Source organism: Triticum urartu, chromosome 7A (assembly GCF_056163025.1).
Source record: "Triticum urartu cultivar PI428250 chromosome 7A, HENAU_Tu73, whole genome shotgun sequence".
Classification (NCBI taxonomy): Eukaryota; Viridiplantae; Streptophyta; class Magnoliopsida; order Poales; family Poaceae; genus Triticum; species Triticum urartu.
The window spans coordinates 41,684,649-41,708,478 of NC_141879.1; the positions used below are offsets into that span (position 1 = coordinate 41,684,649).

General features: G+C 46.2%; 1 protein-coding gene across 1 annotated transcript; it reads right to left on the reverse strand.

The window, feature by feature from the left end:
• Positions 1 to 22,461: 22,461 nt before the first annotated feature.
• LOC125519788 (uncharacterized) lies at positions 22,462 to 23,474 on the reverse strand. Its single transcript, XM_087531714.1, has 4 exons — positions 23,085 to 23,474; positions 22,902 to 22,997; positions 22,689 to 22,814; positions 22,462 to 22,593 (listed from the first exon to the last, which is right to left on the reverse strand). The coding sequence occupies exons 1-4, from the start codon at positions 23,472 to 23,474 to the stop codon at positions 22,462 to 22,464; spliced, it is 744 nt and encodes a 247-aa protein (XP_087387840.1).
• Between the last annotated feature and the right edge of the window lie 356 nt (positions 23,475 to 23,830).

Sequence of the window (23,830 nt, forward strand, 5' to 3'; positions counted from 1 at the left end):
GAGGAGGGGAGGGGGAGGGGGAGGAGGATGGTAAAAGGTGGATGATGTGCAATAGCAGCAGCGCAGGTTCGGGAGACGCGCTACTGCTAAGTGTAATAGCAGTAGTGCGGTGTCTGTGGATTGCGCTGCTACTAAGTGGGGCCCATCAAGTGGCACAGTGTAAACATAGTTGCAACGTTGGGTTTTCTACCCACGCTACTGCTATCGGTTTGGCAGCAGCGTGGGGCCAGCAGGCTGCGCTGCTACTATAGGTAGCCTGGTGGGTACGGTAAGGACCACTTAGCAGCATCACTGTGTGGCATGCCCGCGGTACACCTACATGCTTACCTGTAACGCATGTTTGCTCCCCTCGCTACTATAAAGTAGCTGTAGCGCGGGCCTATTACCCATGCTATTGTTAAGTCTCCACCTATAAGGTATTTTCTAGTATTGACCCCCTAGAGGACTAACTTGTGCACAACCGGGATGAAGCACACATGTGCTCCATGCGGGAGAACATGAACAAAATGAAGAGACCAGAAAACTCAGAATCTGAAAGAAAGAAAGAAGAAAAAAGTAAATAAAGAAAGAAAAATGGAAACAATAAAAGACCAGAAAAAGGTATTTCAAGGGGAAAGAATACAATGCACGACATTTGACAGTGCTGGGACACACCAATACACCATGGCATGGAGAACTATAGCGCTCCACACGCCAAAAAGGTGCCCAAGCTTCCCACAGACAAATGGCTCCCTAAGGCCTTATACAATGCAAGGTGTTTAGATAAATAATTAAGTTTTTTCTTGAAAACTGGTGCTTATGTACAGGGTATACACTTAATTTGGCACTCTCTTCTAGAGATAAGCATTGTCCCTTCGGATAAAAAATCAGTTTATTTTACTAAGCACCTTCTTCCGAGAAAGGGTTTCCCCCGCTTTGTATTACAAAGTAACCACCACAATACAGCTAACGATAGGTGCTGGGGCGGAAGCAGCATAGTCACGCCCAAAAGAAATGGAAGAGAAAACAAAAAAGAACAAATGTCAAGAACGGCGGATCAACGAGAAACAAAGAAGCTTCGCAACCGCTGCGCCCACCGGACAACTCCCACCAAGCTCCACGACTCCGGAATGCCGGAACCAAGCAATACCTCCAAGAAGGGATGCGACGACGACGACGCTGCTGCGAAGGGTTTCCCTCGGTACGTGGCGAGGGGATAGGAAGGGTCACCCCGACGCCCTCCAGGAAGGACTGACGACACCCGCAAGCGCCGCCACGCCAGTGTCCGCCAAGCCGACATGGATTTCTCCCGATCCCAACCCACCCCTCATGCACTGCGGAGTGCGCCACCAAACCTACCACTACCCTCCACCAAGACGGACTAGAAGCTTCCACGCCGTCTCACCACGGCACCACAAAGTAGGGTCTGCACAATGATGAGGAGGAGCCGAGACTAGGGCAGCAGCACCGTCGGTATGCGGGAGGGCTCAACCTCCACTGTCAATGACGGTAACCGACCAGACGCAATAGTAGGGGCAAACCAGACCTGTGGGCACACAGGTCCGGCCGGGCGCTCAAATGCCCGTAAAGCCCCCGCCTTCGCGCTGCACAAGATGTGCCAACGGCACCGCCGCCCGCCGTCCAAGCCGCTCCACCTCATCACCGCGCAGAGAGCAGCAAGGCAACACCAAGACCGGCCCGCTAGGACCCAGATGGGGCCCATAGGGCCCAGATCTGGGCCGGGTTCACGCCGCCGGCCGACCTACGCCATCCCGCTGCCCCGCCGCTAAAGGGCGTCGCCACCGGCCGCCACCAGGCCGCTGGGCCGCCGTAGGCCAAGTTACACCGCCGCCGAAAACGCCGACCGAGCCGAGAATCTGCGCCGGGAAAGAGCAGGTGGCCGCTACCTCCAGCCAGGCCGCGCGGGCAACGCCCGTCCGCGTCGGCTGGCGGCAGCGGCAGGAAGAGGAGGTAAGGGCGGACTAGGTAGCGCGGTAGGGGAGCCGCCCCGGTCGCCCCGCTCAGGAGGGCGACACAGAGGGGGGGGGGTACAGGCAGGGAGGAGGAGGGGAGGGGGAGTGGGGCGGGGGAGGCGCTGGGGAGCCCGCGCCGGCGGCCGGCGGCGGCGGGGGGAAACCCTAGCGGGAGGACGAGAGGAGCGGGTCGCGGGCCAAGGTCACTGCGCGCGTTCCAGATACGTCAAAATGACATAAGGTTATCTTTACCTAATAATAAAGGACGAAACCTTTAATAGATCTCCACAAGTCATCCTTTTATATCCGTTGATTTTATGTTAACCTTAAAAATTGACGGCTGGGATTTAAAAATAGATCCATGAGATTGAAGGACAAACGTCTGGTTTTTCCTATTTAGATAGGCTTCGAGATCGAGTTGTTTCATTACGTGTACGTATTGGACACGGACACTTGATGTAATATTCTTAGTCCTGATTAATTTCTACGTCCATCTAAATTATGTCACTGTGGCCACGCTGTGTTTGTAAGTCGCCCGCATGCCCACTTTCGTACGGACAGCCCGTACTGGCACTGGATAGAATGGCCAAGCTGCTAAATAAATCAGGGATTTATTGTGGGGGATAAATAGAATACGATGAGACAGACGACAAAGCGCAAATCGATCGAGCTCTCTTGATATCCAAGAAAAAGCCCTGCAAAAAAAGAAATCCAAGAAAAAAGGGTCGAGGAGCATGAGGAGATGGAGCCGACTGAAAATCACGCTAGCAGCCCAGCTTCGGTAGACGATGAACGGCGAGGCATGCCGATGCCCTCAACAAAAGAACCAGCAATGGCGCTGGTGCCGACAATCGATGCCCACGACAGAAAAAAAAAAGCAGCATCAGCTGGCCGATGCCCTCACGAGGAAGCCGTCCTCAAGGACGTCGTCTGCCTCCCGTGCGTAGTGGCGCCCAAGGCCGTTGTCTTCCTGCTCGGGATAAGTTTGGTGAGACGCCGAGCCCTTCGGCCTTCACGGCTGTGTTGGCTACACCGACGAGAATGACCTTTGTTAGAACGATCTTGGAAGAGAGTCTATTCGCCCGTCTGCGTGCGTCGAGGACGCCGCCAACCCGGCTCTTTCCCTGACTGCTGTGGAGGCTTGCTGTGTTCTTCACTTTTTGATTTGGGCGCATGGCTGTGTGTTCTTGACTTCTTGTTTGTACACGTGTGTGCTGGGTTTTTATTTTCGTCCAAAGACGTAAGGCCAGTGTGTGTGCTGGGTGTGTTGATGCTTGAGTGATGTGTGCGTTTGATTTATTTTTTCTGTAGAGATTAATCTCTCGCATGCAGATGTTTATGGTTTAAGAAGCTTCAAGAAACTTTTCTGACAGTGCAACTGCCTCGGGATTCGGCCAAGGCATCCCGGAGCGTATGCGTTTCCATCTATAGTGCTCTTGTGTGTCCCATCGATGTTCCTAGCATGGATGGCCCCAACGCCTTCCACTTGAACTTCAGTGAAGGATGCCATGCTGATGCCGTTGTTGACACGGTGTTCGCTGGTCGAGGTCGGTCCGAGCTGCATGGCAGTGTTTTCATGCTACTCAAACGAATACACAACGCAAATGAAATTACACATCTCATGTTGTCATTTTATGCCCCCACAACTCAGTAACGACGAGGATGTTAATCTTCCCTTGCAGACTACCCCGTCCGATTCCCTCCTCATCGAGAAGTGCGCACGGTGGACACTCGGCACATCTCCTCAGTCCTCAACGTCGTGCTTCCGCATGATTAAGCGAATAGATCGGTAAATACATCGCGACGGTCACGACTCACGACTACGTCGGACGCAAGGCTGCCGTAGCTTTCCTCCCTCGGACTTCTTCTTCTCCCTCAATGTGAGCACAATATCCTCTATGCATGCCGTTACTATTTTTTCCTGAGAAAAAACAAGTAATTTTGTTATGGGTTTTTCAGTTTCTTTTGTTTGTTCTTGATGCAATTTGGGTGGATAATTTTTTTTTGTTTTGATGATATTCTCAACCCACTCAAAAAATCAACTAGCGAGGTTGGTTGCACTCACATCAACCTTAGCTTTAAGGAACAAGGACATGTATGGTTCACTTTGATAAGTAACAACAAGTCTCGTGTATTTATTAGTATTTTTCTTGCTAACTTTTCAGAATCATGGAGCTACCTATTATCTAGACCTATGTCAGGACTGGTACATTCCATGACTCTCTAATTTGTAGAAATAATTTATCATTGATCATGCATTGTCAGAGTGAATTACTCAACTGGGAGATCGGAAAGAAACGAGTAGACGGCAGTTGGAGATCGCATCTCAACCCTAGCCTTAGCTGATGCAAAAGAAAATTAGACTCTGCGGAAATGTCTGGCTTTGTAGGTATATTTTTTTTCCGTCGCAACGCATGGGCATATGTGCTAGTTTTCTACTAAGCACCTTGATAAGATCTCTCACTAAAAGCGATACACATCACCACCACCACCACCCCTGCGCGCTTCTTCTACCTGTCGATCGATCGCTCGTCATCGGGCATTGGATAAAGGCGGGCAGATCAAACCATGCAATAGGACGTTTCCAATACCAACAACAGCTCCGTCTAAAGCAATTATACCAACTCCAACAGTTTCTAACATCACGAGTCGAGCGTGTGCGGGGTTGCTGCAGGGGCGGTGTGGCTTGACTAGCCGGCCAGTGGGCTGTGCAGCTGGGGCCTGGGGTTATTTATTGTGGGCTTAATGCCATATGTCTCTTTCTTTAAGCACTTGGGTTGGACCGGTGGCTAAGGGTTAGGCACGCGCCTTTTTTTTTCGGGAAAAACTTACAATCTATTCATATTCAATCATGGTATTACAACGAACACTAAAAATAGTAAAAATTACATCCAGATCCATAGACCACCTAGCGACGACTATAAGCACTGAAGCGAGCCGAAGACGCGCCGCTGTCATCGTCCCTCCCTCGCCGAAGCCGGGCAAACCTTGTTGTAGTAGACAGTCGGGAAGTCGTCGTGCTAAGGCCCCATAGAACCAACGCACCAGAACAGCAAACGCTGCCGATGAAGAGTGTAGATCAAAAGGATCCATCCTGAAGACACATGAACGAAGACGAACAACGAATAGATCCGAGCAAATCCACCAAAGACAGATCCGCCGGAGACACACCTCCACACGCCTACCGATGATGCTAGACGCATCACCGGAACGGGGACTAGACGGGCCCTTGATTTGGTGAGTTTGCATCGAATGCACGAGGATGTGGGCGTGGATATGTGCTGCCCGCTGCGAGTCCTACTAGGGCTCGCCTGCAGAGAGCATGTATTGGGCCAGCCTATTAGCCACGACGTCAAGTCGCATTTTCTCTTCTTCTTTTTCACATTTTTGTTTTCGTTTGTATTTTCTTTATTATTTTTAACCTTTTTAGAACTGAAGAAAACAATAAAGAAAGAAGGAAACCAAAAGGTAAAAAAGGGAAGAAAGAAAACAAAAAATCATGAATAACATAAGCAAAAAACGAAAGAAAACAGATGAAAAAGGAAGAGAAAACGAAAGTGGGAAAAAAGGAAAAACGGGGGGGGGGGGGGGGGGGAGGCACTCAAGCGAACCTGGGCCTGTCCGCTATGGTCGTCCGTAGGCAATTTCGTGTTAGGAATGGGCTGACACATAGCTGTCACGTGAGGGTGCTCTTCTGTTACTGATGAAAAGATGACGCTCAGGAGTCAAGGATGTTCTTGTCCTGCCGGAACCAGCGCATGAACGCCAGATTGGGAACCAGGCGAGCGGCATCACTAGTTCCTTTCTGTCAGTAATCATGGAGGCTGGGACATGTATGCTGCCATTGAGACAGCTGAAGATGCCCTGGCTACACAGGGCATGTTCCACCTATCACCTAGGAGCGCCACAGGAGGAAATTTATCAGTCAGCCTCATGCTAATCTGGCAGCTATGGAGAGACGAGATCGACATGCTGGTGAGCTCCGATCCAGAACTTGCGGCAGTCGCCATGAAGGAGTTGATCCATCAGAGCACTACTGCGGTGCTGCCCATTCAGATTTCAGTTTTGGCATATTCACGTACCTTGGTTTACAAGGCATACACGAGATTACACTCGATTGGGAAGAAAGGTTAGGGTCCTAATTAACTAGGGAACAAATGTGCAGGCTAGATATGCCGCCATATATTGCTTAACAAAAATGTTTACAGGAATCAAATCGTAGCAACTTTGGTGGAAAGAGTAACCAAATAAATCTACCCGGCTGCAATGTGCTACGTACCGACTTAGCTTAGGTTATCTGTAACCTCTAGATAGTCACTTGCAAATTGCATGCTCCATCCGGTGGATATGGTACAGATGTAGATGATCCGGAAGGACCATGATACCATTTCGTTCCTATGGTACAAACATGATAAGATAGGCCCGACCGTAGAAACATTGCAGGGTCTTGCTACAAGTGAATCCATTTATTACATGAACAAAATCAGAAGACGGAGTTATGTGAAGGTGTAAACGTGGACGGGTTTCGTGCATGTTCACACAAGGATAGGCGTCCTTTGGTTTACAGGAATTTCATAGGAATTCTAGAGGATAGGATTCTTATAGAATTTTTCCCTTTAGAGCCCTTTGGTTCATAGGAATGGATTCGTATTCCTACATAGGATTGGTTCCTATCCTTCACATTTCATAGGAAAATAAAAAAGAGCCTAGACTCAATGGAAAAATTTCTTTGGTGTCAACCAAATGACATCTTGTTTCCTATTCCTACTCATAGGATTTGAGATACATGTCATCTCATTTCCTACAAGATTCCTATTCCTATGATAATCCTATCCTATGAACCAAAAGAGGCCTTAAGAGTCTAAATATATAGGATGGAAAGTGTTGTCTGAACATGTGAAGGTAGGTGGTGGTAAGTTAATAAGATGCACTGGCTAGAGGTGGTGGTGTTGTTTCTGTAAGAAACACACGTGCAGAACCATTTATTATATTTCAGTTCCCTATGCCCTGAGCTACAATGTGTGGCACTGATATCAACAAAACTGATTGAAGAAATCATTTTCAGGAATCCTTGTGTTTTCTTTAGCAAGGGCAACCCCCAATTTTCACCGGACGCAGATCATCTGACGTGCCTTCACGCACGGCAGCACCACGGGCAAAAATCAGCCATTTGGTCACTGCCCAGCATAGATTCAAATAGCCCGCGAAATAGCCGCAATAACTGCGCTATAGCTGTTCGGGAGCCTCGCCGCTAAGCTATGGCTGTTGCCGTGAAAACCTCAACATATCCCTCTAAATGACAAAAAAATCAGCAAAAACCTCTAGAAATCATCTCTCCTACCAGAAAATTTTCTGCTATTTGCCGCTATTGCCCGCTATGGCGGCCGCTATAGCTGCTGGGAGAGGCCGCCGCGAAATCGTTTCTCCCGCGATTTTAATCTATGCTGCCCAGCCCATCCAACGGACCTCTGTTATTCATCAACAATCTCTGAAGTGTTTGAAGAACTTGCTTGTTTCTCTATACACTGAAACATGTCGGGCCAAAAATTGCAGCGCAGCAGCCTCGTTGCTATCTAGCTGCAGCCGTTGCATCACTGTCAAGCTGCCGCCGCCGTCGCTGCGTCACCGTTGAACTGCAGCCGCTGCGTTACCGTCGAGCCACCGTTGCTGCCATATCACCGTCGAGATGCCGCAGTTGCATCCCATCCCATCCTCTGTCTAGTCCTCTGAAGTTGAAGTGCCTCAAGTTTGCTAGTAGTCTGTAGTTGTGCCTGTTTCTCACCCCAAAAATTGCAGCTGCGGTGGACGCGTTGCTGAATCAAATAGAGCCATTGCTTGCTAAAATACTGGGACTCACAACACATAGCAAACCTTGCACAATTCAAATATAGCATAGTCTGTAGTTTTATCAGGGAAACTGAAGTGCTATTGCAATTTTCATCCCCTAATCAGCCAAGCATTCTTCTAATAGAGTACTCAAAATTGTAGAACTGAAACTCAAGTGCTACTGCAATGTTTAGCACTGAATCATCCAAGAATGCTATTTGTACTAACAAAGTACTGAATATTTTAGCAATTAAACACAAACTATTTTGCAATATTGAACACTGAAACTCAAGTACTAACAGAGTACTATTACTACTTATATAAATCTCCAAAATACCAATAACATGAGTGTATTTCACAAAACTACTGATACATCGACTTTCCACTGCATGCAAATCTAGAAAGCACTTCCTTTAATTATCAAAAGAACTTGTCACGGCAAATGGCTTCAATGTCCTCTACTGTAGATGTCTGCATTCCAAAAAACAATTTTATCACGATGTACAGCTGCTTGGTTGAACATACTAGCAGACCACAATTTCAGATGACACTTACGGTCAAGATATCGGTAAAACTAGGTGCAATAATATAATTATCTGCGAAACAATTACTCCCGGTCACATTCTGGTTGCTCCAATAATCATTGTTTTCTATGGACTGGGATTGTGACGATGGTCCCATCCCATCTTCTCTTTATTTCTATACTGGGGTATGTGTAGGTGGAAATGCACAAGGCTGGATTCGACATCGAAGCGTCCGAGTCATACATGTTTATTGAGATCGTCTTGATTTTATATCTGCCACTATCCCCCATGTTTTTGTGTATTGCAACATAGTACTTGATATATGAAAATGGACGCCAGAGAGTTAAGGGTGTGTTTGGTTTGAGAACGAAGTAGAATGGAATGTCATGGTTCCGTTCCACTGGAATGGGTCGATTCTGTTCCCGTGTTTGATTGGGGATATTTGATGGAATGGAATGGTTACGTTTCAATGTTTGGTTTGAGGGATATAATGAAATGAATTCAGTTCAACCACTCTTTATAAAAATGATGAGGCTGCCTCTTAAATGCATATATATACAAAATGAACAAGTATAAAATCTTTATATTTCTAGAAATATATTATTGGAATTTTCAGAAGCATTTACATCGAATTGTACTTTCAATTGAATGTTTGCAATGACTTCTGCTATTGAGAGGACAAAGACATGGGTAAAAAATCATCAACGAGCGAACAATCAAGGAAATTTGCCCGCAGATGAAGCGCAACAACACTCTTGCTGTTGACCTCGAGATGGTTGCACAATAAGAACAACCCCTGTCCATCCCATAGATCAGGTCCCAGAAGTAGTGCTCGTCGCTGTTGTAGCCCACGTCAGATCAGGTCGTCGCCGTCCCTGGCACCTCAGCTCGTCGCCGTCGCCTAACAGACCAAGTCGCCGCCGACCATGGCAGATCGGGTCGCCGCCGTCTCCTAGCAGATCGGGTCGCCGCGTCGCCTATCAGATCAGGTCGCCGCCGCCCATCCCATAGACCAGGTCGCCGCCGCCCCGTTGCGGATTCGCTGGCCTGGTCGCTGCTGCCCATCCGCCGGACTTGGGAGAGACGAGTGGAGAGAGAGCCGTAAAGGAGAGGGGTTGGGGGAGAGGAGGTGAGTGTGAGGGGGAGAGGAAGCGGGCGAGGGGAACGAGCGGTTCCGCGTCGTCCGCTCAATTTCAAGGTATCATCTCGTTCCGGATATCGGGTCCACCTACATACTGAACGCGAGAATGAGGCCCAGGAACGGGTCCGACCCGTGACATTCCAGCCCGTTCTTGCAACCAAACACACCCTAAGAGAAAGTGTATTGTGGGAACGAGTCCGGTCCACCTACATACTGAACGCGAGAATGAGGCCCAGGAACGGGTCCGACCCGTGACATTCCAGCCCGTTCTTGCAACCAAACACACCCTAAGAGAAAGTGTAAAGCATGGATGAATGAAAGATGATGGCCTTTCTTACGAGTTTATGCAAAAATGAGGTCAAATATATAGGAAAGGAAAGTGTTGTTTAGACATGTGGTTTTGCTGAATAAACCAAATCGTTTGACAGACTTCTTCCACACCTCACGAGCGCCTTCATGGGCACCGTCAGCTTCCTCGCTGGCTTACTGCAAGCATAGCAACGGGAGGGCGGACTACCATCACCAGGGCCACTGCGGCCTTGCCACCGCCCTTGCTGCTAGCCTTGGTTGACGTGTCGCGATCTGAAACAAGTTTTTATTCCTACATCTCTTCCTTGGTGCAGGCCGCGGGGCGTAGTTCAATTCTGAGGGCTTTGTGCCGCAGCGGTGGCCGTCAGGGTGGCGGAAGGGTCTTGTGATTCGGGGCCATCGATGGTGGCGATGGCGGTGGTGGTGGCGGACCTAGTAGTCTACCTATTTCTCGGCCTAGTGATCTACCACTTCCTCTTGTTTTTACGACGCTAAGGAGGCACTCAAGCGAACCTGGGCCTGTCCGCTATGGTCGTCCGTAGGCAATTTCGTGTTAGGAATGGGCTGACACATAGCTGTCACGTGAGGGTGCTCTTCTGTTACTGATGAAAAGATGACGCTCAGGAGTCAAGGATGTTGTTGTCCTGCCGGAACCAGCGCATGAACGCCAGATTGGGAACCAGGCGAGCGGCATCACTAGTTCCTTTCTGTCAGTAATCATGGAGGCTGGGACATGTATGCTGCCATTGAGACAGCTGAAGATGCCCTGGCTACACAGGGCATGTTCCACCTATCACCTAGGAGCGCCACAGGAGGAAATTTATCAGTCAGCCTCATGCTAATCTGGCAGCTATGGAGAGACGAGATCGACATGCTGGTGAGCTCCGATCCAGAACTTGCGGCAGTCGCCATGAAGGAGTTGATCCATCAGAGCACTACTGCGGTGCTGCCCATTCAGATTTCAGTTTTGGCATATTCACGTACCTTGGTTTACAAGGCATACACGAGATTACACTCGATTGGGAAGAAAGGTTAGGGTCCTAATTAACTAGGGAACAAATGTGCAGGCTAGATATGCCGCCATATATTGCTTAACAAAAATGTTTACAGGAATCAAATCGTAGCAACTTTGGTGGAAAGAGTAACCAAATAAATCTACCCGGCTGCAATGTGCTACGTACCGACTTAGCTTAGGTTATCTGTAACCTCTAGATAGTCACTTGCAAATTGCATGCTCCATCCGGTGGATATGGTACAGATGTAGATGATCCGGAAGGACCATGATACCATTTCGTTCCTATGGTACAAACATGATAAGATAGGCCCGACCGTAGAAACATTGCAGGGTCTTGCTACAAGTGAATCCATTTATTACATGAACAAAATCAGAAGACGGAGTTATGTGAAGGTGTAAACGTGGACGGGTTTCGTGCATGTTCACACAAGGATAGGCGTCCTTTGGTTTACAGGAATTTCATAGGAATTCTAGAGGATAGGATTCTTATAGAATTTTTCCCTTTAGAGCCCTTTGGTTCATAGGAATGGATTCGTATTCCTACATAGGATTGGTTCCTATCCTTCACATTTCATAGGAAAATAAAAAAGAGCCTAGACTCAATGGAAAAATTTCTTTGGTGTCAACCAAATGACATCTTGTTTCCTATTCCTACTCATAGGATTTGAGATACATGTCATCTCATTTCCTACAAGATTCCTATTCCTATGATAATCCTATCCTATGAACCAAAAGAGGCCTTAAGAGTCTAAATATATAGGATGGAAAGTGTTGTCTGAACATGTGAAGGTAGGTGGTGGTAAGTTAATAAGATGCACTGGCTAGAGGTGGTGGTGTTGTTTCTGTAAGAAACACACGTGCAGAACCATTTATTATATTTCAGTTCCCTATGCCCTGAGCTACAATGTGTGGCACTGATATCAACAAAACTGATTGAAGAAATCATTTTCAGGAATCCTTGTGTTTTCTTTAGCAAGGGCAACCCCCAATTTTCACCGGACGCAGATCATCTGACGTGCCTTCACGCACGGCAGCACCACGGGCAAAAATCAGCCATTTGGTCACTGCCCAGCATAGATTCAAATAGCCCGCGAAATAGCCGCAATAACTGCGCTATAGCTGTTCGGGAGCCTCGCCGCTAAGCTATGGCTGTTGCCGTGAAAACCTCAACATATCCCTCTAAATGACAAAAAAATCAGCAAAAACCTCTAGAAATCATCTCTCCTACCAGAAAATTTTCTGCTATTTGCCGCTATTGCCCGCTATGGCGGCCGCTATAGCTGCTGGGAGAGGCCGCCGCGAAATCGTTTCTCCCGCGATTTTAATCTATGCTGCCCAGCCCATCCAACGGACCTCTGTTATTCATCAACAATCTCTGAAGTGTTTGAAGAACTTGCTTGTTTCTCTATACACTGAAACATGTCGGGCCAAAAATTGCAGCGCAGCAGCCTCGTTGCTATCTAGCTGCAGCCGTTGCATCACTGTCAAGCTGCCGCCGCCGTCGCTGCGTCACCGTTGAACTGCAGCCGCTGCGTTACCGTCGAGCCACCGTTGCTGCCATATCGCCGTCGAGATGCCGCAGTTGCATCCCATCCCATCCTCTGTCTAGTCCTCTGAAGTTGAAGTGCCTCAAGTTTGCTAGTAGTCTGTAGTTGTGCCTGTTTCTCACCCCAAAAATTGCAGCTGCGGTGGACGCGTTGCTGAATCAAATAGAGCCATTGCTTGCTAAAATACTGGGACTCACAACACATAGCAAACCTTGCACAATTCAAATATAGCATAGTCTGTAGTTTTATCAGGGAAACTGAAGTGCTATTGCAATTTTCATCCCCTAATCAGCCAAGCATTCTTCTAATAGAGTACTCAAAATTGTAGAACTGAAACTCAAGTGCTACTGCAATGTTTAGCACTGAATCATCCAAGAATGCTATTTGTACTAACAAAGTACTGAATATTTTAGCAATTAAACACAAACTATTTTGCAATATTGAACACTGAAACTCAAGTACTAACAGAGTACTATTACTACTTATATAAATCTCCAAAATACCAATAACATGAGTGTATTTCACAAAACTACTGATACATCGACTTTCCACTGCATGCAAATCTAGAAAGCACTTCCTTTAATTATCAAAAGAACTTGTCACGGCAAATGGCTTCAATGTCCTCTACTGTAGATGTCTGCATTCCAAAAAACAATTTTATCACGATGTACAGCTGCTTGGTTGAACATACTAGCAGACCACAATTTCAGATGACACTTACGGTCAAGATATCGGTAAAACTAGGTGCAATAATATAATTATCTGCGAAACAATTACTCCCGGTCACATTCTGGTTGCTCCAATAATCATTGTTTTCTATGGACTGGGATTGTGACGATGGTCCCATCCCATCTTCTCTTTATTTCTATACTGGGGTATGTGTAGGTGGAAATGCACAAGGCTGGATTCGACATCGAAGCGTCCGAGTCATACATGTTTATTGAGATCGTCTTGATTTTATATCTGCCACTATCCCCCATGTTTTTGTGTATTGCAACATAGTACTTGATATATGAAAATGGACGCCAGAGAGTTAAGGGTGTGTTTGGTTTGAGAACGAAGTAGAATGGAATGTCATGGTTCCGTTCCACTGGAATGGGTCGATTCTGTTCCCGTGTTTGATTGGGGATATTTGATGGAATGGAATGGTTACGTTTCAATGTTTGGTTTGAGGGATATAATGAAATGAATTCAGTTCAACCACTCTTTATAAAAATGATGAGGCTGCCTCTTAAATGCATATATATACAAAATGAACAAGTATAAAATCTTTATATTTCTAGAAATATATTATTGGAATTTTCAGAAGCATTTACATCGAATTGTACTTTCAATTGAATGTTTGCAATGACTTCTGCTATTGAGAGGACAAAGACATGGGTAAAAAATCATCAACGAGCGAACAATCAAGGAAATTTGCCCGCAGATGAAGCGCAACAACACTCTTGCTGTTGACCTCGAGATGGTTGCACAATAAGAACAACCCCTGTCCATCCCATAGATCAGGTCCCAGAAGTAGTGCTCGTCGCTGTTGTAGCCCACGTCAGATCAGGTCGTCGCCGTCCCTGGCACCTCAGCTCGTCGCCGTCGCCTAACAGACCAAGTCGCCGCCGACCATGGCAGATCGGGTCGCCGCCGTCTCCTAGCAGATCGGGTCGCCGCGTCGCCTATCAGATCAGGTCGCCGCCGCCCATCCCATAGACCAGGTCGCCGCCGCCCCGTTGCGGATTCGCTGGCCTGGTCGCTGCTGCCCATCCGCCGGACTTGGGAGAGACGAGTGGAGAGAGAGCCGTAAAGGAGAGGGGTTGGGGGAGAGGAGGTGAGTGTGAGGGGGAGAGGAAGCGGGCGAGGGGAACGAGCGGTTCCGCGTCGTCCGCTCAATTTCAAGGTATCATCTCGTTCCGGATATCGGGTCCACCTACATACTGAACGCGAGAATGAGGCCCAGGAACGGGTCCGACCCGTGACATTCCAGCCCGTTCTTGCAACCAAACACACCCTAAGAGAAAGTGTATTGTGGGAACGAGTCCGGTCCACCTACATACTGAACGCGAGAATGAGGCCCAGGAACGGGTCCGACCCGTGACATTCCAGCCCGTTCTTGCAACCAAACACACCCTAAGAGAAAGTGTAAAGCATGGATGAATGAAAGATGATGGCCTTTCTTACGAGTTTATGCAAAAATGAGGTCAAATATATAGGAAAGGAAAGTGTTGTTTAGACATGTGGTTTTGCTGAATAAACCAAATCGTTTGACAGACTTCTTCCACACCTCGACGAGCGCCTTCATGGGCACCGTCAGCTTCCTCGCTGGCTTACTGCAAGCATAGCAACGGGAGGGCGGACTACCATCACCAGGGCCACTGCGGCCTTGCCACCGCCCTTGCTGCTAGCCTTGGTTGACGTGTCGCGATCTGAAACAAGTTTTTATTCCTACATCTCTTCCTTGGTGCAGGCCGCGGGGCGTAGTTCAATTCTGAGGGCTTTGTGCCGCAGCGGTGGCCGTCAGGGTGGCGGAAGGGTCTTGTGATTCGGGGCCATCGATGGTGGCGATGGCGGTGGTGGTGGCGGACCTAGTAGTCTACCTATTTCTCGGCCTAGTGATCTACCACTTCCTCTTGTTTTTACGACGCTAAGGACGCACCTATGCTATGTAGAAAAATGATTAATTGGTGTGTGTTTTTTCTTTTCTAGCCCCTTAAATATTTGTAAGTTGGTAGAAACTTCTAAAACAACTTTGTCCAAAATTGAACAGCGTATATGATATACATAGCTCGTGTTAACTATCGTGTTCCTCGATATCAGGTTTTAGAAACAAAAAATAGACCAATTCAACAAGCACAATTATTATGATACACAAACAACTATACAAAAACATGTTTATACAATAAAATTGCTTTCCGTCACACTGAGTTGCTTTTGAAAGAATCAGTGCATGCCTAAAATTTAAGGTAACAACGTTTGCACGGAAGATAAAGAGAGAAAATTTTAATTATAATAACAATAGGCTAAAAACTTGCTTTTCAACCCGAAAAATCATAACCAATGATCAATTTATTGATTTAGTATAGAATAAGCATGTTTGGACAACTAACTTGTTGATACTAAGTTGCTTCAAAAGTAGTATTATGTATCGTAAAAATTGTGTATAATTAATTTTAATGATACACAAAGAATTATGTACTAAAATCTTCCTTTTAACGAAAAAAATAATTAATCAACTTACTTTTTGTAACATCAAAGTTGTTTTAGGACGCGCTTGGGATAGATGTATTTTGTATGGGGGTGTAGAACTTACAGGTGTATGTTACTGGCCGCTTAGCAATTTTAGGTTGGAAATAAAACGATGGGCCAAGCTCTGTATTTTTTACAGGCGTAGCTCAAAGCAAAACGATAATCCAAACAGGGCTTTAGATTATTATTTTTTTTGAGAATGTTTCTTTTCAAATCTAGTTCTGAATTCCATATCATGAGAAATGTAACGGCAAAAATGTGATTTCAAGGAAACAAATGCAGACATATTGAAATGTGATGTGACTCCTATCACTACAGGCTGTAATATCTTCTTTCCAGCCAGTACAATACCACAAGTCATGTTTGGAAGCGACAAGATGGGTAGTGAAGTCCTGCACCATGGAAGATCGTGCGATCATATTGCTACATGTTAAAGGAACCATTCAAGTATTTGTTTCTTTCTCGATGCCTCCCAGTCATACATTTTCATTGACTAGTAGAATGCCTGTGCGTTGCTACGGGCTATAATACATATAAATAAATAAAACAAATTAAGGTCGTCTCCAAGGTCGAAGCTCATTTCTCTCTCAAATGTCCGGGCGTGTTCGGGCATTAAACGGGCGCCATGCAGGCTCTCAATAACCAACTGGATAGTCCGGGCTCCCCCAAATCCAGCCCATATGGGGATAAATGTGATTGCCTGGACTATATGTCATGTTATCTTGAACACGTAGTCCCAACACAAAAACCCCATCCCATGACGCACTTTTCCTTTTTCCTGCCGGACCCTCCCCTTCTCACTCATTTCCTGATGCAGCGGGGCATTTCTCGTTGGAGCCCTCTCCTCTAAAACCTGATGTGACCCAGCTCATCTTCACCATGGCGCCTTCTCTCCTTCAAACCGTACTTACCCGCGGAACGCCAAGGATGAGTCCCCCGCCAACTGCCTTGCTTTCCACCATGATCACCTCTCCATGTGTTTGTGTCTATTCACCACCGCCATCAAGGGGGGGGGGGGGTGCTGCTCATGACGCCCCCAAGCTAAGAAGAAGGATCTGATGTCTCTTGAATCATTGTCACATTGTACCATAACGTACAATGTCATGCATTGCGACGAAAAAAAATGGTGTCTGTTGTTGGGCATGCAATTGATACATACCCTGCCCGTTATTAACTCTTGAAGCAACCAAACCAATGCATTTACCCTTCTATCCTAACCAATCAATTGTACGTGTTGATGAAAAAAAATATGAACCGCCCGCTCATGCAGTTTGCTACAGATGGCATCTCTAATGAAATGCAATTTGCCACATTTTCTAAAGTAGGGATATTATTCCACTTAGACAGTCGTAATTGATTCGACCAATCCCAATCCACATTCGGCTCACTCTCAACCCTCACTCTTATCACAAAGTACATTAACTCATGTTCTAAGTGAGCCAATGACCGACAACATTGTGGCATGCTTGCAACATGGGACAAGGGCGACAATCATCCTCTTGTCTTAGTGCTACTACCTACTGGTTCTATATTGGACTTACCCTTCATCCAGGCTCTACCATGATGGCACGACACTCATGTGTGGCCAGGGAAAAAGAAAACTATGAATAGAAATGTTCTTCCAAAGCATGAAAAATGTCAATGTTTCTCTCCTCTTCCCTCCCTCGCGCGCACATGCCTGATTTGTGACACAAATTTATGTACCGGTGAGAAGAGCAAGAAAAAATCCCCTCACTTTCTATCTCCTACACCAAAAACTGCCTTGATGTCACAAAATTTACCAATTCTACGCTCCAATAAACCCAATGAAAGAGAGGGCATATCATGTTGGAACCTTGAGTTTCCCTTCAACACAAGTTGGACCCGTTAGCTAAATACAACATTCAAAATGTTCGGAGTTATCAGGGAAAACCAGCTAAAACGTAATAAACAAAAATCTATACAAAGAGAAAATCTAAAGCGCACACCCAATGAACGAATCAAGCTCACATGACAACTTAATATAAGCTTATTGTAGCTATTCTAATATCTGAGAAGTGCAAACTGTAAACGCCATTGTCTACTGTATGAATTCTTAAGAATAAGAGTGATGTTACTATGCAAGATACAAACTTGACAGCGACAATGTACTATGGATGCAGGATGTTGTTTATGATTGATTGGTTAGGCTAACTTGTTAGAGGCCAAAAACAAAATAAAAAACTTGTTGGCTGGTTGTGATCCTCTATCGAACGGAACTATAATTGAAGCCGCCAACACATCATCAAGAATTAAAGCCATGGCTCTTCTAGAAAAAATAATAGTGATGTATTGAAATATGTATTTGACGGATTGAAGGGAATCATAACTGGTCAACTCATTGTATCCTTCAATACCTAAGATGAAAAAGAAACACTCCAATATAATTACATATTCTCTGACCACCCTCTACACAAGTTCACAATGAGGAAAAATGATACGTTCAATTCTGGACAATAGATTAAAAACCTGTTTGCTCTATGTATCAAGAAAAACCGCTGCTAGAGTTCAACAAGTAAAACATTGCTCAAGAACGGATGTGTGATTTATAATATTCTGAAGATTACGTGAAACAGAACCTTGCTGGAGCGACACTGTTCCACATACAAATGGAAATACCCACCTTGGATAATCTTTCTGTGAAACCATCCCATATCTTCTTATTAAATTCATATGTGTTGTCACCGAATTGGAATCCATGAACTCTCTCTAGTGTTGTAAGCCCACAAAAGAAGCATATATTTGAGTTTCAGAGAAAAAAAATAAGTTTGTACCCATAACGACATAAGTTGCAAGGACTCTATTGAACATAGAAGCTTCCAAAAAAATTAATTAAAAAAGGGTATCCTCTAAATCTAGCGTAGATGCATAACAACTGAAAGTAACAAACATACATGCGCCATAATTTTACTAATAACTACTTGCCTAGACATAATGGGAGTCGTTGACAAAGGAGGTGGATCCACATCCTGCTATGTATGAGAGGAACATCAGCTATGAAATTTATCTTCGAGATACTTCCATCTTATACAAGCTAAAATTAACTTGTCAACACACCTTTGACTTGAATTAGCATGGCTCTTACAATACAGAGTGTTCACTATTTTTCTGAAACCTACCTTTCTGAATCAGAATCAACAATACAGAGTGATCACTATTGAGTACTGAACTACACATAGTTTGCAATTGACGAAAAGCTTCATCAAGTATATCTGTGTATGTAGAAGAGGCCAAGGAGAGTACTCTGGCGAGAGCGTACGTCATGGAGCGAGGCTCCAGTCCAACACTCCCAGCCCTCCCATGAGGATGCCCACCATACGTTGCAGTCCTGTAGCTTGTTAATTAAGTACAAAAACGAGAATCAATACCTAAGAGAAAAGTTGTTTTAGAGCTCGCATGCTCCTCAACTAAGTAGATGACTGGAATAATACCAATGGTACACAATCTGGGTGAAGCACAAGCCTTGTGCGTCCTCCACCATGCTCCTCCTCCTCCTCTAAGTCCAGAGCACTGGCCGGCCCCGTTTTCGTTCTGCCTAGGTATAGTCTACCGAGGTGGCAGGCTGGCAGCAGCTTCGCGACAGCCTCCTCCGAGCTCCAGTGAACTGGCAACGTTGGTGCCAGCGCGCGGCGTAGTGGAGCTTGCCCCCGGCAGAGCTGATCTCCGAGTCCCACATGGTGCCTTGGCAGATTACGATCTCGTGTCGCGTCGAAGAGGACGACCATGGTAGTTCGCGGCCGGGTAGGGCATGGCGGGGACAAGACGTCCGCCGAGGATGCGGTTTTGTCGGCTGGCGAGTAGCTGGTCGGAGGTGGCCGGCATCGACGAGAACGGCACGGTGCCGTCACGATCGGACCCGGCCGTCGAATGGAAGGAACGCGCTGGCAAGGCGATCCGGCGCGTCCATGATGGCTGCACGAGGCAGCGCTACGCGCCCGTGGCCGGCAGTAGGTGCACCAACGAGTTCTGCTCTGCTCGCCCTACCATGTGCACGTTCAAAACTCACCCGACCATGCGCACATTCTCTGCCGCCGCCGCGTCTGCCTCGTCCAAAACAGCTTGGGGGAGAGACGAGGAGGATTTGAGGAGGCTGCGAAGGAAGGAAGCAAGATTTACGGGATAGGCAGACGAAGGGGTGGGGTTTCATTGATCGATGGGAGGCGGGGATCCAAAGCGTGGGGTTTTTAGGAAGGTGATCTCATATGAAACTTGTGATTGTCAAGCATGGCACGCGTGATTAGTGATTTGTTATGAAGAAATATATATTATTTTATTATGGAAGATTATCGAGAAAATCTCGTGTCTGTATTTTAGGAAGGTGATCCCACATATATGGTGTAATTTCTGAATTTTGAATTACTTATTGTTTACATAATTGAATTGAATCAACACCTACCAAAGGAACCATGAAACAAGATCTCTCCTTAATGGGGTTTGGTTTTTTAATGGGAGGAAGAAAAACCAGTGAGAGAAGGTGGGACGAAGTAAAACCGGATGAAAAAAAGCCAGATGAAAAAAAACCAGACGAAAGTGGTGGGACTATTCAACCAACTCATCCATTAGGAGTAGAGATATTGTCTTGATTTGTGTCCACCATCATCTCCTGTGTTCATGTGTACTGAAACATGTCAGATGAAAAATAGTCAAGAGAGAGTTATCTGGAAGTGTGAAGCGTGGATGAATGAGAGATGATGGGCTTTCCTGCATGTTCATGCGGCAATGGGGTCAAATATAAAGGAGAGGGAAAGTGATATTTAGACATTTGAAGGTAGGTGGGGGGGGGGGGGGGGGGGGAATACATCCTATAGAGATGGCAGTCTGTTTGAAGAAATGCAGCTTTTCAACTATATTTTACTTTCCACGGGTCTGACTAGTAATTTTTGTCCCTGTGATCAAGCAAACTTGCAGAAGAATTGTTTTCAACAACAACTAGATTTTCGTTAGCAAAACAGCCTATAATTTCAGTTAATAGAAACAAGTACTGTCAAATACAACAAAATATATAGAAACAACAATCCTTTGCGTAATCCATGGGGTTTCTCCTTTCTTAGGTAAGTAAAGAGTAGTAATTGGGACGCATTTTGTTATATCTGGTGCAAGGAGGCTTAATCTGGTATATGACGACTGTTTGGAACACCTAGGTGCCTATACTCTTTAAGTTAAAAAAATGTTCCCATTTTAAGAAAAATGTTTGCATATCCAAACTTTGTTCTGGAACTTGGAAAATGTTTTAGTTTTTAGAAAAAACGTTTTCAAAAAATGTTCTAGTTTTCAGAAAGTGTTCATGTTTCCATAAATTGTGCACGTTCTCAAATTTGCTCTACATATTCAGAAAATGTTCCCGTTTTCAGTTTTTTGTGATTCCAAAAGTTGTTCCTGTTTTCGAAAGTTGTTCTTAAATTTCCTGAAATGTTTCTGTTTCCAAAAATTGTTCATGTTTTCAAATTTGTTCTGTAGTTTCAAAAAATGTTCACGTTGTAAATTTGTTTGGTATTTCCAAAATTGTTCCTGTTTTAAAAATTGTTCGCAAATTTCATTATTTTACTTTTTTATATTTTTACTTTTTTATAGTTTTATATTTTTACTTTGAATTTCGAGCAAAAAATCAAAAACACGAAAAAAGAAGAAAAAAACGTTTGGATCTTCGTTGTTTTTGGTTCTTATATTATTGCGCTACAAATGTAATCATTTTGTGGGATTATGTCTACTGGCTAGCACAGTCGCCTCTTTCACCAGGGCTCCTGGGCTCGATCCCTACAGTACTCGAATTTTTTTCGACGTGAACAGACTCGCGCTACAGTTCCGCTGGTCGCTAGCTTGGGCCGGCCCAGTCAGGTATCCGCCTGTGCGTGCACATAGGAGCTCCCAATCTGTACGGGCTGACACATAGCTGTCACTTGAGGATGCTCTCTCTGTCACTGATGAAAAGATGACGCTCAGGAGTCGGGACGTTCTTGTCCCGCCTGAACCGGCGCATGAACGCCAGATTGGGATTTTGGGAGCTAGGCGAGCGGCATCACTAGTTCCTTTCTGTCCGTAATCATGGAGGCTGGGACATGTATGCTGCCATTCACTACCGGACTCGCGGTCTATGCCTACGGCCAGGGGCCGTCGGCATAGGTCCTTTGCCGTCGGCATAGATCTATGCCTACGGCTGCCGTCGGTATAGACCCGTCGGCGTAGATATCGTCAGCGTAGTCTTGTCAGACCGTCGACGTAGTATAGCCGTCGGCATAGAGCCCTATGCCGACGGCCAGGGTCAGCCGTCAGCATAGTTTAGCCGTCGGCAGTGTTTTTCCGTCTGACGGCAATGGACGGTGCCGTCAAAAGCGTTGACGAGTCATGGGACGCCACGTGGCAGTGGTACGCCGACGGCTTGGCCGTCGGCGTACCTCCGCCACGTGGCGTTCCGTGGTGCTCCTGGTGGCAATGCCGTTGGCATAGCACTGCCACATGTCTTTCCCTGGTTTCTCCTGGCGGCAGGGCTATGCCTACGGCAAAGCCGTCGGCATAGATGAAAATCTATGCCGACGGCATTGCCGTAGGCATAGATCTGCCACGTGGCAAGCCCTGGTAACTCCTGGGCTTATATATGCCGACGGCTTTGCCGTAGGCATAGTTTTTTTTATTTTCCCTGTTTTCTCTTTTTCAATTCATTTGACAGCATTTCAAAGCAGAATAATATGGAATTATGCAGAAATATGACAGTTCATCATCTAAACATACTCAAGTTCATCATCATCATCTAAACATAGTCAAGTTCATCATCATCATCTAAAGATCATCACTGGCGGAAGTTCATGAACATAAAAGTAGTGCAAGACATGGAACATCATAGAAGTAGCAACATGAAAGGCATGGCACGACGGCCACATGCATGGAATCATCATCGACATCAAGCAAGACCACCTCCGCCAAAACCACCACCACCAAGACCACCTCCGCCAAAACCGCCACCGCAACCACCATCACTCTGCCAGATCGGAGTGACTGGGGTCGACGGAGCAGTAGTCGAGCCACCGGTCCCCTACATGTTTCAGAAAAGATTCTAACGGTAAATATGATATGATAGTGTTGAATGAACGAGAACTAGTTTGCCAGTAGTTAGGCAAATGTACTAACCGGACCATCACTGCCTAGTGCCACCCATTCATCGAACATGGGCATGTGTGGGGGTTCTCCCGCAGGTGGTGGTGGGGGTCCCATTTGTGGTGGATCCGTGCGGTTACTCCAAGACGCCAACATAGCCTGGATGTTAGTTAAACAAGCAAACTAGAAGGTCAGAAGGAATGAAAGTGCAAAAATTTAGCTTGGTTTTAAGAGGGCGAAACTAACCTCCATCATCTGACGGTTGTAATCATCATTTGCCTTCACTCGTTGCAAGTACTCTCGCACCTCGAGATTCCTATGCTCGACAAAGGCCTTATATGCCTATATAATTTAGGTTGTTTCTAAGTGAGCAATGCTGAAAATGAACTGAGAATGCTAGAGAGAAAAAGATAAAGGGGAAGTACATACAGCATGCTGGCGGGCTAAGGGAGTCTGTGAATGCCCCGTACTCTCTAACTGGCTCGGGTTGGTAGACCGAAGCCGTGTGTACGAGATCGAAGGAGTTATCAAGCCATCGAAACACGGATACCGGCCATGTGACTTCCCCTGGATGGCCACCACCGCCGTGTCATCGATCTGAGACTGGGCGACCTCAGGAACAGGAACATCCGGATGCAACTTCTGATAGTGCTGAGTGTAAGACTCCAGGTGCTCCTCGGTCTTGCCGTAGTACTGGCTCTCGCCCTCCTTGGGATGACTCCGCTCGCGGGCCAGCTTCCACGACTCAATGTCTGAGAGCGGCCTCTTCAACTTGTCCTCCTGCAACGTCAAACAGAAGTTAGCCATACATAAGAACATGACGGTAAAGAAGAACAAAAATGCATCATGCATATAGATATACCTTCATGGCCTTGAAGCCCCAGTGGTTCCTGTTTCCTTGGCCGTGTGTCCCGTCTTTTCCACGGTTAGCCCGGGCCTTGATGCTCTTGGCAGCAAACTCTGCATCGTCGCCGAGCCACCTATCCACCAAACTCGCCCATCCGTCATGCCTTCCATAGCACCAACGAGGAACAACCTATGCAAATTTTGGAAGCATGACATGTGAGCACGAAACATATAGTTCCACAGCTGTAGATGCGCGAAAGGCAATCCGCGTAGAGGGAATTTTTCGGATACTTCTCCATCACCAAAAATTATGAAAAAATACCATCGTT

What these genes read in the sequence shown, in the direction of transcription:
- LOC125519788 (XM_087531714.1), bottom strand. Translation starts at nt 23,474, where the DNA reads ATGTTCTTATGTATGGCTAACTTCTGTTTGACGTTGCAGGAGGACAAG. An exon ending in CCTTAGCCCGCCAGCATGCT is followed by an intron (nt 22,998 to 23,084) that starts GTATGTACTTCC and finishes TAAATTATATAG; the next exon opens with GCATATAAGGCCTTTGTCGA. An exon ending in CACTAGGCAGTGATGGTCCG is followed by an intron (nt 22,594 to 22,688) that starts GTTAGTACATTT and finishes TGAAACATGTAG; the next exon opens with GGGACCGGTGGCTCGACTAC.